Here is a 19,052-nt window from a genome sequence, read left to right as displayed (position 1 = left end):
ATATTGTATAAATTACAATATCAACAAGGAATGCAATTTAAAACTCTGGTAACGCGAACTAACGACTTTGAAAAGATTTCGAAAGTAAACAGATTTCGACACGTCTGAAGCTCGAGTTTAAAATTTACAAGCTCGTCATAATTTAAACGAATCTGGCTCGGATTACAGAAAATGATGCACCTGGCAGGAGTTGATACATCGTGGTCGCGTCGTTTCGTAAGCGCGGGCATTAAGTAGCAAAGGCGCGTCATTAGTCAGACTCGTTCGACCACCGCGCCATGCCGCGTTGTATTCGCTTCGTGCGTTCTCTTCCATCTCTCTTCCATTCCGTGCTATTTTTCTTGCGCGACGAATCATCCCTCGTTTCCACATTCGTTCTAAAATTGTCCAACCTTCTAACAAATCTTCCATAACGAATATCAACTCCTAATTCTATTCCCTCGCTATAATTTACCTTTTTCCTTCGAATCGTTTTTATCATTTCATTCCATTATTCGATTTTATTTGCTCTTATCCCTTGTTCGGATTTTTATATCGATATTTCTTTTTTCGAAATGCAGAACTTAGAAACCGACGAGCATAACTTTAACTCTAAAACTTATAATCCGTATAATCGTGATGTGCGAATAAATAACGTATTCCGATACTAGATAAACTGAAACAGACGTATCTTTGATAGAAATGTCTTATGTTTGAACGTAAAACCGAAAAACAAACGCTATTATAGCTGTGAAATAATTTGAATTACGTTAACTCCTACGTTATGGGAATCATGCCTTTGTTCCTTTCGCCGTTTCTCGGGTGAGTCTTTACGCGACTCTTTCCGTAACGCAGATCTCTTCACGGAATGCCTTGTAAAAGCAACATTTGGCGAAAGAAATCGGACAGCGAAGAATCTCATCGCGTAATATAAAAAGAACTCCAAGAATTCCGTGGAGGATATGATTCGTTTCAGAGTACTGGACTATTTTTAACGGGCACCTTTTAAACGACTGGCTAACTGGTACTTAATGTCAACGCCAGTCGTACAAGATCGTCTTTTTCTTTTTAGATTAAATTTAAAATTATCTCGTGTATCAGCTAAAATGCGAATTTTTAATTTAGACGATAATTGATCATTTTCCATTCGTATTGCGGAGCGGGAATTTTCCAAATTTATTCTATCTATTCTATCAAATTTATTCTATTCAATATTCGCGATTATAACGTGTATGAAATTATGCGATGCCATATATGGACAGCAAACAAAGAAGAAAGGAAGAAAGTGAGAGAAAGAAAATGTGTTTAAATCAGTTTAGGGTATCTGCTGTGGAGAGGGACGTTGACTACTTTGCCCCTACCTTCGACACGGCCAAATTTAGTTGCCGTCGATCCCAGATTCCAGGTTATTAAAAGTAGGCGTGGTTATGTGCTGGAATAACTGACAAAACGAAGGAGGTAACAGGTGTATAGTGTATTTATACGTTGGTGCGCTTATGCACGTCATCGCGCAACTACTTCACCGTCCATCGTCGTTTCAGAAATTTTCTGACTTTCAAATACTTCTACAATGTAAAATCATCGCGATGTTTTTTCAATTTCCGTTTCTCTTTAAAATATATCGTATATCTTTCATTGTATTTGCTTCGCTCTTCTGTCGTTGGTATCGTAGGCTCTTAAGCAGTCCTACCTACACTTTGACACTTGTGTTTTAATCAAGAAACTACCGATACTCGTATTTTAAATATTATCAAATGAGAATAAATATCGAAAACGACATAAATACCAATGGCAATGATAAATGTCATTTATCTATGTATTTATGAAAATGTATAAATGTAGACGTAAAAGATTATTGCATGCTGATTATAAATATTTCTCCGAATGGCGATAATTATTAACTACTCGGAGGTAAGAAAGAAACGATATCAGAAATGGAAAAAAGGATCGAGCCTCGATAAATTAATAATTAACTTGGATAAAACGTTGACTTTCATTATTTTTCATAAATATTAAATAAAATTATTTGGAAAAAATGTTTGGCTTCGTGGTACCGTGATATTTCTTCGTAGTCGTCATTCACATTTCCTACTTCTGAAATTGTAATATTACATCGAATTACTTTCTACTTGTTCATTTTTAATCGGCCAGTCTGCAACAGTCTGTCGAATTCCCACATGGACTTTCTTATCTATTTCGAATTTGATTTACCGATATTTTTTTATTATAACATTAATATTAGAAACAAATACGATACAATAATTAGTCCTAAGCACATGAAATTAGTTAAACGCGATATTACGATTAACTATTAAGCGATATGCACCCTAATTTTTAATCTCATAGCCTGCTATTAAATATAAATTGCAAAATGCAATTGAAATTAAATCAAATCATATTGTATTATGAAACTATATTTATAATATGTTAATCTTGATTTACTCTAGGTAAACAAAGAAGCAGAGATTTAGAGCAGAGATTGATTTAAAATAAATATTGTTAATTTACAACTACTTCGATAAAATAATTAGAAAGATTTATGAAAAGATATCCCGTAACTCGGACAGAGTTACTCCAGAGAGAGCAATTGAAAGGAGCAAACACATACGCAGCTTGGAATAAAAAAAAAATTAATTGAACGATATAAAGCGAAATACAGGTGCATATAAAGCGCATATGGCATTGGTAAAAATAAAAGTATTCTTATATTGCAGGATCTGAATGACAGATTCAAAGAAGAAGAAGATGCCAGGAACAATCTCTTCCAAAATAAGAAGAAACTCGAACAAGAAGTGGCAGGTCTAAAGAAAGACATTGAGGACCTCGAGCTTAACCTACAGAAATCAGAGCAAGATAAGGCGACGAAGGACCACCAGATCCGCAATTTGAACGACGAGATCGCTCATCAAGACGAACTGATCAATAAATTGAACAAAGAGAAAAAGAATCAAGGTGAAGTTAATCAGAAAACTGCCGAAGAGCTTCAAGCTGCCGAAGATAAAGTCAATCACTTGAACAAAGTCAAAGTCAAACTCGAGCACACTCTTGACGAACTCGAAGATTCCCTCGAACGTGAAAAGAAATCACGGTTAGTACAATGTACTAAACTGTACTAATATGAATACTATATGTATACATATATGTATGTATATAGTAATCATAATATTTGCAACTCACGCAGCCTCGTATGCTATCTAAATACATATATATATATATATATTTATAAATGTTTAACATTGCAGAGCCGACGTAGAGAAAGCTAAACGAAAGGTGGAAGGCGACTTGAAACTTACACAGGAAGCTGTTGCTGACCTCGAGAGAAATAAGAAGGAACTCGAACAAACCATTCAACGTAAGGACAAGGAATTATCGTCTTTGACCGCTAAACTTGAAGACGAACAGTCGTTAGTAGGCAAATTACAGAAACAAATTAAGGAATTACAAGCCCGTATCGAAGAACTGGAAGAAGAGGTTAGCCTGAAAAAAACATATATGTTGCCAATCTTGCCGATAAAATTACTTTACTTGCTTATAAATTGTCGATGCGATAAATTTGTCTGCACCTCCCGTACAGATCGAAGCTGAGCGTGGTTCTCGCGTGAAAGCTGAGAAACAGCGCAGTGACTTGGCACGAGAACTCGAGGAACTTGGTGAACGTCTCGAGGAAGCTGGCGGTGCCACCTCTGCCCAAATTGAACTCAACAAGAAGAGAGAAGCCGAACTTAGCAAGCTGCGCAGAGACCTCGAGGAAGCTAACATTCAACACGAAGCCACTCTTGCGAGTTTACGCAAAAAGCACAACGATGCCGTTGCCGAAATGGGAGAACAAATTGATACGCTTAACAAACTCAAGGCCAGGTAAGATAGTAATATCAATTTAATCGATAGAATCGTTTCGAAAAGAAATCTTAGCGATTCTGAAAATTTTCACCAATAAAACTTGCACTTTTATCGAAAAAGTTAACTTTCGATTAAAGATAAAGAAATTTGAAAAGGTAAAACGATTCATATCGAGAATCGGGGATATAATGAAATGTTTTCGATAGAGCTGAAAAGGGTCGTCATGATATCCATGCCGAGCTGAACAATTCCCGTGCCGCGACGGATCAGGTTTCAAGGGAAAAGGTACACGTTTAAGAAACAAAGAGAATGTCCATATGATTTGTCCACGTTTGTTTCCAGAATTACATTTCTCACCGTTACCACTGTCACGTTATTGGATATTTTTAATCCATGTTCAAACTTACCACACTATATCGAAATTATCGTCTAGTCGTCCCCGAATGAGTTTGAAGAAAAATGTTTCACTATTTGTTTATTGCTCCGGTGGTTGCGTTCTCCTTTAATCCTATATTTGATTTTTAGAATGTTGTCGCTAATGGAGTATCTTTCGAACCGTATACGTTTTGTAATGTTACGATTACACCGTTCGTCGTACTGACTCCAATTTTTCCTGGTCGTGTCCTAAATACTAATTACCAATTTCGCGTGTCTGTTTTCATGAAAATTAGAGTTGAAAAGGACAAGGTTCAATACTTCAGCGAATTAAACGACATGCGCGCGTCGGTAGATCAACTAAGCAACGAGAAGGTAAGAATCGTTCGTCGAGAAATGTCTGGGATCCAGCAGCAAACTAACGCAACTAACAGCTTTGTTAGGCAGCTCGAAACAGTTCGAGAAACGGAAACGGCGAACGTGCGACGTTTGCGATTACCATGATGAACGTGTTTATCTGTACCTTACGTCGTCGTGGTCGAAAGTATGTCCAGCTTGCAAAGCTTGTTCCTCGTGTGTACCTCCCTCTTCCAAGCTTCTTTTCTTCACTTTTGGACAATTGTTTAATTTATCGCTACATATTACACATTGTTCTCTTGTATATGTATACATGTACCGCGTATTAGAAAATTATTCACACGCCAAACAGTCGACTCGATGAAAAGTATATGGATAATTTTGTGACACGGAATCAGAAAACGACATAATTGATAACTGTTAGACCGTATTTTTTTTTGCTAATATAAAATAAAACTAAAAATTTTTCGATAGATTCTCGATCGTGCGAATAATTCTGTGACTCTTGCGATATTCGCATCGATCGGCTAGTCGAATTAGCGTAAATTGTTCCAAAAGTGAATTCACTTGAAAATAATAAAACAATTTGTCTGATACATCTATCGAAATCGGTGACAGGCTGCCCAAGAAAAGATCGTGAAACAATTGCAACACCAATTAAACGAAACCCAAGGAAAACTGGAGGAAGTGAACCGTACTCTGAATGACTTCGATGCTGCGAAGAAGAAACTGTCGATCGAAAACAGTGATCTGCTACGACAATTAGAGGAAGCCGAATCGCAAGTTAGTCAGCTTTCGAAGATCAAGATTTCGCTGACAACGCAGCTCGAAGACACGAAACGATTGGCTGATGAAGAATCGAGAGAACGCGCTACTCTCCTTGGCAAGTTCCGTAACTTGGAACACGATTTGGATAACATTCGTGAACAAGTGGAAGAGGAAGCCGAAGGTAAAGCGGATCTTCAGAGGCAACTTAGCAAGGCAAACGCCGAGGCACAATTATGGCGCACGAAATACGAATCTGAGGGCGTTGCGAGAGCGGAAGAACTCGAGGAAGCTAAGAGGAAGCTGCAGGCACGGTTGGCCGAAGCGGAGGAAACCATCGAATCCCTCAACCAAAAGGTTATCGCTCTCGAGAAGACGAAACAGAGATTGTCGACGGAGGTAGAGGACTTACAGATCGAAGTGGATCGCGCGACCGCGATCGCCAACGCCGCCGAAAAGAAACAGAAGGCCTTCGATAAGATTATCGGCGAATGGAAACTCAAAGTGGACGATCTCGCCGCCGAACTCGATGCCAGTCAGAAGGAATGCCGCAATTACAGCACGGAATTGTTCAGGCTCAGAGGTATTCATCTACTTTTTTCCATTTTCAAATTGTTTAAGGATTCTTGTGTAGAGGTTTATGTGTAGAGAGCGGTCGGTCGGTGAGGTTTAATGGACGAGATTGCTCGTTGTTGAAACCGTCGAATATATTTAAAATGATAAATAAGTTAACAGGCTATATTCGTTAACTCGTACAGTTTATAAATCACGAAAGAAGATTGTTGATTGATATTTGATAGGTGCTCGCTAGATACGCGTCGATAACTCGCGTCGATAACTCGCGTCGATAACTCGCGTTGATAACTCGCATCGATAACTCGCGTTGATAACTCGCGCTGATAACTCGCGTCGATAACTCGCATCGATAACTCGCGCTGATAACTCGCGTCGATAACTCGCGTCGATAACTCGCGTCGATAACTCGTCGACACTGACTGGCACGCGATCACGTCTGTTTATTTATACTGGTCAGAGGAGAGTCGGAAAATTCAACCTCAATTTTCAATGAAATTTGACGGTTGCATGTAGCGGCGACATTGTTTTGCCCGGAGTTTATTTGTCGTTATGTTTTAACAACATAAGTCGCTCTCGATTCGTGTCGTCCTTTGACTCACGCTTACTTGTTTACACATCTTTTCTATAATATCAATATATCCGTATAGGTGCGTACGAAGAAGGTCAAGAACAGTTGGAAGCAGTACGTCGCGAGAACAAGAATCTAGCCGACGAAGTAAAAGACCTCTTGGATCAAATTGGCGAAGGTGGACGCAATATTCACGAGATCGAAAAAGCCAGGAAGCGCCTGGAGGCTGAAAAGGATGAACTTCAAGCTGCTCTAGAAGAAGCAGAGGCCGCTTTGGAACAAGAAGAGAACAAAGTATTGCGCAGTCAACTTGAACTGAGTCAAGTCAGACAAGAAATCGACCGACGTATCCAGGAGAAGGAAGAGGAATTCGAAAATACCAGAAAGAATCACCAACGTGCTCTCGATTCTATGCAGGCATCGCTCGAAGCTGAAGCTAAGGTTCGTAAAAAGTCGGATAAATCTCTTTGAAACGGTTATTAGATCATTTATAAAAACGGTAGCAGTAAAATCTCATAATATGTCGTGAAGATTCCTCGAGGCAAACATGATACATATTTGACGAAACTTTTCAGGGCAAGGCCGAGGCTTTGCGCATGAAGAAAAAACTGGAAGCAGATATAAACGAATTGGAGATCGCCCTGGATCATGCGAACAAAGCGAATGCCGAAGCTCAAAAGAACATCAAGAGATACCAACAGCAGCTGAAGGATGTCCAGACCGCGCTCGAGGAAGAACAACGAGCTCGCGACGAAGCGAGAGAACTTCTTGGAATTTCGGAACGCCGGGCGAACGCGCTTCAGAACGAACTCGAAGAAAGCCGTACTCTTCTCGAACAAGCGGACCGCGGACGTCGCCAGGCTGAACAAGAATTGGCCGACTGCCACGAGCAACTCAACGAACTAGGTGCTCAGAATGCTTCCATCTCTGCTGCCAAGAGAAAACTCGAGGCTGAGCTGCAAACCCTTCACGTGAGCATTCTTATCCTTCTATTCGATTCTAATTTTTCACATTTACATTTATTTTATAAAAGCTCCGACGAAATATTCGAAAAAGACGACAAATCCGAATGAGACTCGTATTTATTTTGTTTTCAGTCTGACTTGGACGAATTGTTGAACGAAGCAAAGAACTCTGAGGAGAAAGCAAAGAAAGCCATGGTTGATGCCGCTAGATTAGCCGACGAACTTCGAGCCGAACAAGATCATGCTCAAACGCAAGAGAAGCTTCGCAAAGCACTCGAAACTCAGATCAAGGAACTCCAGGTGCGTCTCGACGAAGCTGAAGCGAATGCCCTGAAAGGTGGTAAGAAGGCAATTCAAAAGCTCGAACAACGTGTTCGTGAATTGGAGAACGAACTCGATGGAGAACAGAGGAGACACGCTGACGCTCAGAAGAATCTTCGCAAGTCCGAACGTCGCATCAAGGAACTCAGCTTCCAGGTACGAGTTCGTACGATATATACATATCGTATAAAATATAATGTATAATAATAATGATTGCGTTATCGAGATTTTCAGCGATAGCTTATTCTAAATCTATAAATGTTTAGGCTGATGAGGACCGCAAGAACCATGAGCGCATGCAAGACCTTGTCGATAAGCTTCAACAGAAGATCAAGACCTACAAGAGGCAGATCGAGGAAGCTGAAGAAATCGCTGCTTTGAATCTCGCGAAATTCCGCAAAGCGCAACAAGAGCTCGAGGAGGCAGAGGAAAGGGCGGACCTGGCTGAACAGGCAATTACCAAGTTCCGTACTAAAGGACGCGGAGGAAGTGCTGCGCGCGGATTGAGCCCAGCGGTAAGCAAATATTCAATTACTACCGTTTCTTTTATTCTCTTCGTTCAATTTCCTACATTTTCTTTTCGTATCGTATTTAAAAATGATACTTTTCTTCCTTTTTTTTTCTTTTTACATTTTTTGATTTGACGATTAATTTCTTTTGTAATAATATAAGGTTTAATATAACTTGATTATATAATATTGGAAGAAATATTCGATTAAAAATTTTCCGAGAAATTCCATGATACGTGTGCTATGAAAAATGGAGATTTACGTTATCAGCGACGTAGATGAAGAAAAGAGAAATTTTCGTAGAATAGCAGTAGGATCTCTCTTCCGTAGCTCGTGTAGCAATCTCTTATTAAAATGTATCGAGCTACGTGTATATTCCGCAGGATATGTGAAAATCTCGATTTTATAAAAATCAATACGGCATAGTAAATGGTACAGGATTTCCAAGTTGGCGATCGAGAACGAAATTTCCTATAAAACGAGAAGAAAAAGTCGTAGAAAGAAAAGAGAATAACTATTGCGTACAAAGAAAAGTAGAGATTGCGGCAATTATCTCTAATTGTAAATCTGTATGTCCCTGTATAGCCCCAACAGAAGGCCCGTAAGGCGCCCTCCGCAATGGAGTAAAGAGTACCGCGCCGGTCCATGTAAGTTTGTGCACGTGTCATAAGCACGTGTGTGTGTCGACACATGGAAAAGCACAGTAATCGCAAGAAAGCAATTATACATAGACAGAACTGTTCCGAATCCCCAATCCGCCGATCGTCAATGTCTTATTTTCTTGAACCTGTGTGAAAAGCTGATAACACTTGACGGGGGCATACCTTACGAGTATGAAGCTTGCTCCTAGTCATTGATTAACGTTGTGTATTACCTATCCCAAACAAATTCATGATAGTTCACGAACGGATCACTGTACCGATCCCTCTGTTATAATATAGAATATAGACGAATCGTTGCTTGGTTAGTGACTGGTTAATTACATGTGAATAGATTTTTCGTTAGACATTAGACGGATGAAAGACGCGACGCGATGTAAAGACATAACTCCATCGATCGTTTTTCGTTGTTAATTCCGATTTTCGATATAATTATTGTTAGATACTTAGATTAGTTCTTGCAATTAGTCGATGTATCATCCACTTTATGATTCTTTTCACGAAACTAAGCAGACAAAATCATTCCAACTGTCTAAGAGAGGTATTACGACCCTCGATTCATATCCCATTGTTGTCTTTCAATTGCCAATACCAATGATGTGCGATAAACACGCAGAATGAATGAGAAGGACACAAAGAACGTGTCTAAATATCTATCTCCAGAAAATGTTTTCTTTTTTTGAATGCATACAGCGATACTAGATCCTGGTGAAGGATGGGATTAGGGATGGAATTAAAGACATATGGTATACATTTATAAACTGGCATTGCGATATCGTAGCGTTAGAAACGATATAATATCAAATTAACAAGAAACAAATTATTCTCTACCTTTGAATAAAAGACAGAAATCGTGAGTCTGCAATTCGGAAAATTTCATATCGTTTAAAACGTATTCGGTTTTGTTACTGCTATACCAAAGATACGCCAAATAAAAATAAAAACTTCGAACTTGATCCCATCGCTAAAAGCCGGAAAACACTTTCCCGGAAACAACTTGTGTTGTTCGAAAGCATCTCGACTAGAAACGTATCGCGTGAGAATTTTGCTGTTATTCGCGAGAACAGAAATAAACATGCTTTCGAACAAATTCGCTGATCTATGATTAACAGCGATCACGGAAGTACCGAATGAAAATAATAATACTTCTTTTGGAATTTTTCAGCCACACCGACCTGCGTTCAAACCCCAATTGGATGGTTCCGCATTCCCGCCACGCTTCGACCTGCAGCCCGATGGTGAACTGTAAAAATCTATACGACAACGATATACTTGTTACAAACACGATCGTAACAGCTTAACGTATGAATTGATCGCAACCGGCGAACTTTCATCGTGTCATCTCACTCAAATAACTCATCCCATCGTCTTCATACCTACGCACATACACCTTCATACAAAAAGTAAAGAAAGTATCCTCAGATCTTTACTACTTTCGTGTTGACACGAGAATGTCCGTGCTTGGTCTCATCTTGCCAGCTTCGAGATAAAAATAGAAAAGGGAAGATTACAAAAGATTGGAAATTTTTCTTTCGACATTCTAGTTCTAATTCTAGTATATTTGATTGTTAATTGGCAGAAGAAATCGGCAATACAATAGACGTGGAGGAGAGATTAACCTTCACCACTCGCGCTGACGGTCGAGGAAAGAGAGAGTGAAAGAGTGAAAGTGGAAGAGTAAGAGAGAAAACGAGAGAAAGGAAAGGTGCGAGCGAGCGGTTGAAATGAAAAACGAGAGCCAGCTCGAAATTTTAAACGTTGTATTATGAACACGTGGCAGAAAAGAAAAGTATGTGCAATACTGGCATACGCGCGTATCAAGCGGACGAATCGATAAATAGATACGATATACACATTACAGAAACGGAACGATAAAAAAAAGAACAAGATTACATGTTATAAAAAAATAAACAATGAATAAAAATATAACGCTAGTCACGGATTTGAACGTCAGCGCGCATTATTATATACGTCATCGAAATGATAACCCTATCCTATAAAGTTAATTGTAATTTATAAAGAGAGCCGAAGTATGTATTTATTAAAATAAATAAGCAATAAATAAAATTAAGAACCAATCGCAATATTTGTCATTTCATATACTCCAGCCTTCTAATCGTTTATAATTTTTAGAATCTTTTAATCATCGCCTCATAATTCGTTTCTTGCCATATCGTCTCCGTTGCAGTAAATACTAACAACTTTCTTTTATTTTATACCGTTGATTTTCATTCGCTTTCAGGTACATATGTACCTAACTGTAATTTTTCATTCATTTCCTTTATATTCGTCATAAAAGTCCACATACACTCCTTATATGCGTATAAAATATCATAGTAAAAACATTAGCTCTACGAATCCTTTTGGCACATTAAGACACATGTTGTCAGAATGTAACACAACTTATTCACTTTCACCCTTAGTAGGAGGAAAGAAGTAAAAGTGTATAAAATACAATGTGTTACAAAAATTGCATGCACCTGTTATACCTCTATGAAATCATAAAAATAACGTGTTTAATAATTATAATAATATTTTCTGGGGCACCTACGTGAACATCAATAATTCCTTGACGTCGAAAAAATGTAAGGTTCTGTCATTTCTGATGCAACTCTATCCCAAGGTTTTTGTTAGTCAGATGTTTTGAGTTTTTAATTCCTTTTAGGAAAACATTAATGATAATTGTATCGCTATGTAGGTATAAATGATATTGTGACAAAGTGCATTTTCAATTTCTTTGGTTAGCCAGGTGTTTGTAGACCTTCGCGACTAACCGTATATATAAGAATTAAAATGTAGAAAGCTTCGTCATGTTATATTTGAAAGGATGAAAAGGTAGGAGTTACGAAACAGTTTCAACGTTAAAATTATTTAAAATTACGAGAACAACATAGCGCAAGACGACTCGAATCAAACTCAACTTCTTTATGCATTGCTTGTGTTCTATCAAAAATGTATTTCCAAAATCACGTATTTGTTATACGAATTCACTGATTGCTAATAATATACGTGATTAGTGCTTATTTCTTAAGTTAAGTGGGACGCTGACCCTCTCAAGAAACAAATTATTTTTAATCGTCGCTTTAATCATAGCCTATCCGTTATTCTATCTAATATTCTTTTTCCGTTCTTTACGTAGGATTTGTTTAAATTGTCCCTTTACAAGCTCCCATTGGGTAAACTTCTTAGTACTAACTCCAAATTCCTTGCAAGTTTGTTGAAAAGCTTCTTCACAAAGTGGCAAGTAACAGTGATCCACTGTTGGCAGAAGATGATGAAGACCGTGTAATCCGAAGTTAGTCAACACCAGAAAGTCAGAGTCATCGATCACTGTTCGCTCTCTTACGGCATCCAATTCTAGCAAACCCCAGTCGAAATCGTTTCTAGAAAATATTATTCGTCTCTATTATTAACTGTTTCAATTGAGAATATTTTTTTTATACGTTCACATTTCTTTCGATTAGAAACTATAATTTTGAATGAACCTATTAACGATAAATATGCACACATATACATACATATAAATAGAATTATTGTGTTGATAAATTTTCAAGATCTATAAGTTGCATTGAATTGATATATACCTCCTATCTTTCTTTAAAAATCTCTAAGAATTTAATCTTGACGAGTAATTTCAAATACAACTTGCGCAACTTATATGTAGTACGATTAAAATATAAAATATATAAGAATATATGATATAAGAAGATCGATAGAAATAATAGAATGTATATAGCACGTATTACCGATACGTATAAAAACGAACCTGTATATGTCGCCATCATGAAAGATATCGGGATGATGATGAGCTGCATTGAAACCGATCATAAAAAATATAAAACTGCCTGTTAATATAATTAATAACCAAAGTTTCACAGCCACAAAAATACTTGGCGCGAGAAAGGACATCGATATGGGCAAAAAGAGAGGTACAGCATCTCGAAATTCGAATTTTCTATATTCGAAGAACACAGAGTAATATCTGAAACGAATACGTATTTATTAATTTTGACTTTTTGCATTTAACGTAACAATATTTCATTTATAACACCATAATCCGACCACTTGAAAAAAAAACAAAAATACAAGGTGAATTGGTGCAGATGGCAAAGACGGAAGATGTAATGGGAAGGTGGTGAAGGGTTTACCAGAAGTTAAGAGTTGATGGAGAGTGTAGTAAGATGACAAGAGAGGGGGGAAGGAAGAAGCGAGAAAGGATATTTTTAAAAAGATCTCGCAGAACAACAAGCAATGCAAAGAGAGACGGGAGAAGAAAGAAGAGGGAAGTATAGTGTTTTGGGATATATCAGGTTTATTAGGAAAGAAAAGGATTTCTGCGAGTATATAGAAAGGCAAAACGACGTAGATTTAATAGGAACGTGGATAGATGATAAATAATGATAATAAATGGGAGAAGATCACATACGGACTACCTAAAGGCTTTATATGGTATTACCATTTTACGAAAAGGAAATGGGAGAAGGAAAGACTTATAACAGAAATAACTGGAGTAACAGAGAAATAGGAAAGAGAAGTAGTGAGAAGACAGTTAAAAATAAATGAAGTGAGTTGGAACGTATGGACGGTGTACCAAAGAGGGAGTATGTCCGAGTTGGAAAGAAAGGTGCAGAAAATTATACAACAGAAGGAGAGAGTATTGGTGTGTTGATGGAGATATCTAATTGCAAAATTTAGATGTGGGAACGAGCTGAAGGTAATAAGAAAGTTCATGGAGGAGGATAATAAGAAGGAAAGGAAGGAATAAAAAAAGAAGTGAGAAAGATAACCAAAGAAGAGATTTTTGCTGTTGATAATAATTAAATTGGGTACTGATTGTAGAAGTAACGGAAGGTCATCTTCAAACCGCTAGCAGCTACTAACAAAAGAGTTTCGAATAATAAATACTATATGATATATTGCATCTATTTATGAAATATTTAGCCACGGAATAAACAATTTAATATTAAGAAATATTATCTGTGCGTAATATGCATCGTTGGATTTTGATAAATCTTTAACCCTGATATAAAAAAATAATAACGAACCTTTTGATTGCTTGTGTGTAAAGAGCTAAAGCCCAAATGATAGGACTTATCAGTTGACTAATGATACCTTTCAGTAATGATTTTTTAGGATCTGGTAACCAAAACAGATAAGGCTCAATCGAGTATATTTCAAAGTCCCAAAGGGTATTAGGGTACATGTGGTGACTCATTGCATGTGTTATTCGCCAATCCTTCGACGACATTGTGCTTAAATCAAAATAGTACATTCGAAAACTATTCCTCATATGAAAATAATTATGACCAATAACCGTGGTCCACCCGAGAGAAATTCCTGAAATCATAAGTATGTATTTCAATTATAGCATTTTGCATCCAAAATAAGAAAAAAAAGAAAATATCGTGCAAATTATATTTATCATATAGTAGTAGTTAAAGACTAAAGATGTAATTAAAATATTTGACCAACCAGCAAGCATGATGATTAAATAAGATTGCGTATAAGCTACTGCGAGGCTAAGTAAAACGGTAGTACTGACAAAAAAATCAGCGAATAAATTTGTTTTTGTCGACGACCGATGAAAATCCACGTCTTTTAGGGCTTCTAATGCACGCTTTTTGAAAATAGAAAAGAAACCATTCGGTTCAAACGTTAATGGCAGCTTTCGTGGTGAAACTGCCTCTCTTACCAAGTATTTTGGAAGCAGTTTCGCAGCTTTATCAGTTAGATGATGCGACTGAAAAATACAAATTACATCTATTTAAAATATCGTTTAAAATAACCTGTACATTGAACTAAATTATGTGACTTATAACAAGAATATATAACCAGAAGAAGAAACTATTGTACCAATTATTGTACTGCACGAAAACGAATTACCTCGAAAAGTTCGGTAATATCAGTACCCTTGGTCAGGCGAATCCATTCTGCTCCTCCTGGGTGAAATTTTGCAAAACCTTCTAAATCATATAAATTATTTCGAATCCTCCATAAACCTTCCGCAGCGTCTATTTGTCTTCTTGCTTCGAGAAAAGAGTATGCTGTTTGAAATTTAGCATCCCTTCCAGGAAAATTTTCGAAGCCCGGTATCGAACTTTCTAATTTCCGCATTGCTTTCTTCTTCTTTTTTTATTGATCTATACGGTACGTAAAATAATTAAATAAAAATTGTAAGTAAGTAGGTAACATTACTTAACATCAAGTAATAACTATAATTGCTTAATCGTGGTTCAGAATATAAATCTAAATAAAGAATATAAGGAATCTTATTAAAACGTGTTATTCATTTCGTTATAAACATTTTAATTTATCCTGCTCCCGTTAAATTTATCGAGTTATTGTTTAAAATTCCCATCTACAATCATATCTTAAACTCTGCATTCTGAAAATATCTAAAAGAAGTTAGTAACATTAAATTACGAGTTTTATTTAAAAATACATTATTCAAATGTTAAGATTATGATACAAAGTGATATAGTAATTGCAAAACAAATTTTTTAGTGTTTCAAAATATTGATAAGTGAACGAAATAATTTCCAAGACAGATTGCATAAATGAAACTGCATGTTATTGTAAATACTGTATGTACGTAGTTGTTTTTGCGGATTTAGTGATATGTTAAAAAATGGGTTAAAATTAGAGGATAATAGGATAGGGTTAGAGGACAATAATTATCGAAGTACTTATGCCTTCTTAAACTGAATGTTAATATACCTTACTGTTAGTTAAATTTTACACATAATTGATTAAAGCTGGGTGAAGTATTTAATAAATAGTAATGTATCATTCGTTATATAACATTCTATTTCAGATATGTGTTTCGCAATTAATATTACCATTCATATAGGCGACACTTGTTTTAAATTAAAAAATTGACTATCTTATGTTCGTTTCTAATACTAGCAAATAAATATATCATTAAAGTTTAAAAAAGGGAAAATAGAGGTGTGCGGGTAAATCTGTAAAATAGTGTATCGTTACCAGGGACGGATTTACCATTACGCTAATGAGACTAAAAGCGTTGGGCCCCGAAACAGTATGCCTATCAAAAAGAATAATAAACAAATATCAGAATTACATAAAATACATTTGTTGGTATGGGAAGACTGGGATAAAAGTGTTAGCTTGGCTAAAACGATGTTTGCTGAATCAATACGTACAGTCGTCCGAATACTCGAGTACTTGATAGGCCTATTTTATAGTGTTTTAGAACATTCTTACGTTTTCTAGGATGCGTGAAAAGTAATTAAATCCTCCGACAAGACTCGTTGACCATGGGAATTTTGAATGCAGTTTTAGACTGGCCATGATATCGTGCGGATTTTAATTACTGCACATGATGTTAATATTCACCGTCTAAGGGAATATTAACTTATAGCTATATATTAACTAATATTGACTCTGACAGATTAATCAAAGAATCTCTAAATGTAAGTCATAATTTCCTATTGGTTTAACGATTTAGCTTTAACGATTTAGCCAGGTTGAACTTTTATAAATTCAGTGTAGCTCAGGGTCCCCAAAATGATTATTAACTTCAGGCTTCCAAAGGGTTAAATCCGCCACTGATCGTTACTCTACTATTCATTTGATTATTTGAATCATTTATTAAAATATCTCAATTGTAATGACGTCTAATGACTAATTTTTAAAATCACATTTGCTTAATTTCTGTGTGACTTATCAAATGTCAACACATTCGATTACTATTGTCGCAATGAATTAAAATACTGAATAAGGAAGTGCAATAATATACCACGTATATGATATTATATTTTACATGATTTTATATTGATTTTATATTTTTACAAACAGAAATTATTTTTATATTATTGTTCATGAATAAATTAATTGCTAAATCATTATCAAGCAAGATAAATTGAATGGATGAAAGTTAAATTTAGAATATAAACTGAAATGGATTCCCCGTTTTTCATATTTGATTAAAAATAGTGTTATTTTGCGATAACGTGAGCATATTATGTATTATGCACGTGTGTATTGTACACATTCTGTTCCGCAACTTTAAGTTTCTAACAAGTTAACTTTACTATGTCTATTAATTATTAGAAATATTTCTAGTTACACATTACTATACGAAAAAAAATGTTTATCATATTTTCTAATAATTTTTTCATACCAAGGATGTTAATCGTGTATAAAGATTCCTTGTAGAACTTTATAATATGGTAGATTGTGATTGAATCTTCTAATTTATTTCCAAATAACTTGATGCTGTTTAATACTTATTGACAAACAACGATATTTATTTCATCACATTACGAAGACGTAACTCACTACACGAAAAAATACTTTGTTTTTACCGTAACACTAATTAAAACTGAACCTGATTACGTTGTTCAACGGACTGCTTTTAATGGAACAATATGGAAAGTACTCTTCTTTCTTATATATGTCAAACCAACATATATTGAGTAGAACCTGAACGACCTAGTACTTTGACCCTGCAACGATAGTCAATCCAACAGACGATAACTCTATGACGCGTTGCTACTCATTGCAGAATATCTGACACTATACACATCAAAATAAGTATGTGTATATTACTTTTTATTTAAAAATTTGACCGGTATTGTTACAATTTTTATAACTATTAACTCTTTTAACATGAAGTCAAGTGTTTCTTCAGGTTATGAGAAAATTTTGTTTTTTTATAAGCGACGAATTATAAGCGACAAAAATGTGTTTTGCCAGTTATATACAGGATGTACCAGATTTTTTCACAAAACATTCCCATCATATACCAGAAGTAAAATTAAGAAAAAAAATGTTATATAAATATAGACTTTGAACTGCTTTATTGTAGATTAAATTTATTCATATATTAAAAAGTTTGTTAAAACGACACAAAATAAAGGACTGCTGTTTCGTCGACACAGTATGTTGTCCATATCTATTTGATATGCTTACACAGGCTTTGGTGTTTATTTGCCGAGGTCGTTTAAAACGACACAAAATAAAGGACTGCTGTTTCGTCGACCCAGTATGTTGCCCATATCTATTTGATATGCTTACACAGGCTTTGGTGTTTATTTGCCGAGGTCGTTGATTTGATCAAAACAGTGCGGCAATCCGTTACCCTCAAAGATGGATAGGTCGAGAAGGATCAATTCCCTGGTTCCCAAGTTCACCAGATATCACTTGAACAGATTTTTACTTACGGTTAACCGTAAAAGAAAAAGTTTGCCAAACACAAATTAATACGCGTCGGCAGTTAATGCAGATGATTCATATCGTATTTGCAGCAGTTAAGAGAATGAATAAGAAATTAATAATGCAATAGATTCTATTTTCCGTAGTCTTCGTATTCGCACTACATTGTGAAACGGAATTATAACGTCAATGGATATTATACGTTTTATTCCTACGTGATATCGAACAAAAAATCAGTTCGTTGTTATTTCGTATTTTTGTTATAACTTTTTAACAAAGTATATAAGAGCTTACATCTATATAACATTGTTTCTTATGTTTGCTTATATAGTCTTGTAAAGAACTAGGACACCCTTTCTATGTAAAAATATTGCTGGTGATATATACATATATACATATTATGTATTTAGACATTTTCACCGCTTTCGGAGTAACGGAATATTAATTTTATCAAACTATAGTATAATGTAATGACAAATTAATAATTTGTTATTAGTAATTAGTCTTCTCGCGCAATCAACCGATTGTAATCTTAAATCATCAATTATCATTACCGTTGGAAAGTCGTTTAATATCGAAAATTTTCCTATCAGTTTAAGAAAATCTTCCTTATCTGACTCATAGAAACTAGAAGATGAAGATATAAGAACCTTTCGTTTATACCGTAATTTTATAATTAAATAACATGAAGTATACGCTATTAAAAATAAATGATTATATACTTTGGAGTTGCATGTTACAAAATGAGCGATATCTTCCAATAAAAACGAGATTAAATGGAAGCTTAAAGTCAAAGTTACTAGTATACCACACAGATTTGTTGAACTAGGATTGGTTTTTAACCAGTCGGAATTTTTCTATAATCAACTAATGAAGTAGTAAATTATACATATGTTTACTTGATATGTGATAGTTTACGAACACAAAAAACGATATTATCTACACTGAACTGATAATCGTA

The 19,052-nt window shown here is 35.7% G+C and overlaps 2 protein-coding genes across 39 annotated transcripts in view; one reads left to right on the top strand and one right to left on the bottom strand.

Moving 5' to 3' along the window:
• The window catches only part of LOC117207745 (myosin heavy chain, muscle), a 41,018-nt gene extending 30,180 nt beyond the window's left edge, over window positions 1-10,838 (top strand). For 23 of the 36 annotated variants that reach the window (XM_033448234.1, XM_033448259.1, XM_033448264.1 and 20 more), the window contains exons 17-26: window positions 2,694-3,067; window positions 3,222-3,450; window positions 3,554-3,837; window positions 4,491-4,569; window positions 5,170-5,899; window positions 6,540-6,901; window positions 7,036-7,431; window positions 7,558-7,902; window positions 8,013-8,261; window positions 10,080-10,838. In XM_033448234.1, coding sequence (XP_033304125.1) covers window positions 2,694-3,067; window positions 3,222-3,450; window positions 3,554-3,837; window positions 4,491-4,569; window positions 5,170-5,899; window positions 6,540-6,901; window positions 7,036-7,431; window positions 7,558-7,902; window positions 8,013-8,261; window positions 10,080-10,163 — 3,132 coding nt within the window. In that variant the 3' untranslated portion in view covers window positions 10,164-10,838. Of the gene's footprint in view, window positions 1-2,693; window positions 3,068-3,221; window positions 3,451-3,553; window positions 3,838-4,025; window positions 4,105-4,490; window positions 4,570-5,169; window positions 5,900-6,539; window positions 6,902-7,035; window positions 7,432-7,557; window positions 7,903-8,012; window positions 8,262-8,840; window positions 8,903-10,079 lie in introns of all 36 variants that reach the window. The other 13 variants (XM_033448270.1, XM_033448267.1, XM_033448266.1 and 10 more) reach the window with 2 other exon arrangements.
• On the bottom strand, window positions 10,658-17,319 carry LOC117207750 (cytochrome b5-related protein). Of its 3 annotated transcripts, XM_033448277.1 has the most exons (7): window positions 17,265-17,283; window positions 17,058-17,152; window positions 14,798-15,054; window positions 14,387-14,654; window positions 13,960-14,251; window positions 12,681-12,896; window positions 10,658-12,297 (listed from the first exon to the last, which is right to left on the bottom strand). In XM_033448277.1, the coding sequence occupies exons 3-7, from the start codon at window positions 15,026-15,028 to the stop codon at window positions 12,021-12,023; spliced, it is 1,284 nt and encodes a 427-aa protein (XP_033304168.1). In that variant the 5' UTR covers window positions 15,029-15,054; window positions 17,058-17,152; window positions 17,265-17,283; the 3' UTR covers window positions 10,658-12,020. The 3 variants fall into 3 exon arrangements, with proteins under 3 accessions (XP_033304168.1, XP_033304169.1, XP_033304167.1); XM_033448278.1 differs by lacking the exon at window positions 17,058-17,152 and having other exon boundaries at window positions 17,265-17,319; XM_033448276.1 differs by having other exon boundaries at window positions 17,058-17,304.
• Window positions 17,320-19,052: the final 1,733 nt, after the last annotated feature.

The sequence above is a fragment of the Bombus bifarius genome, unplaced genomic scaffold (genome assembly GCF_011952205.1).
Source record: "Bombus bifarius isolate JDL3187 unplaced genomic scaffold, Bbif_JDL3187 scf7180000008046, whole genome shotgun sequence".
NCBI classification, from domain to species: Eukaryota; Metazoa; Arthropoda; class Insecta; order Hymenoptera; family Apidae; genus Bombus; species Bombus bifarius.
This window is presented reverse-complemented; position numbering and strand designations above follow the sequence as displayed.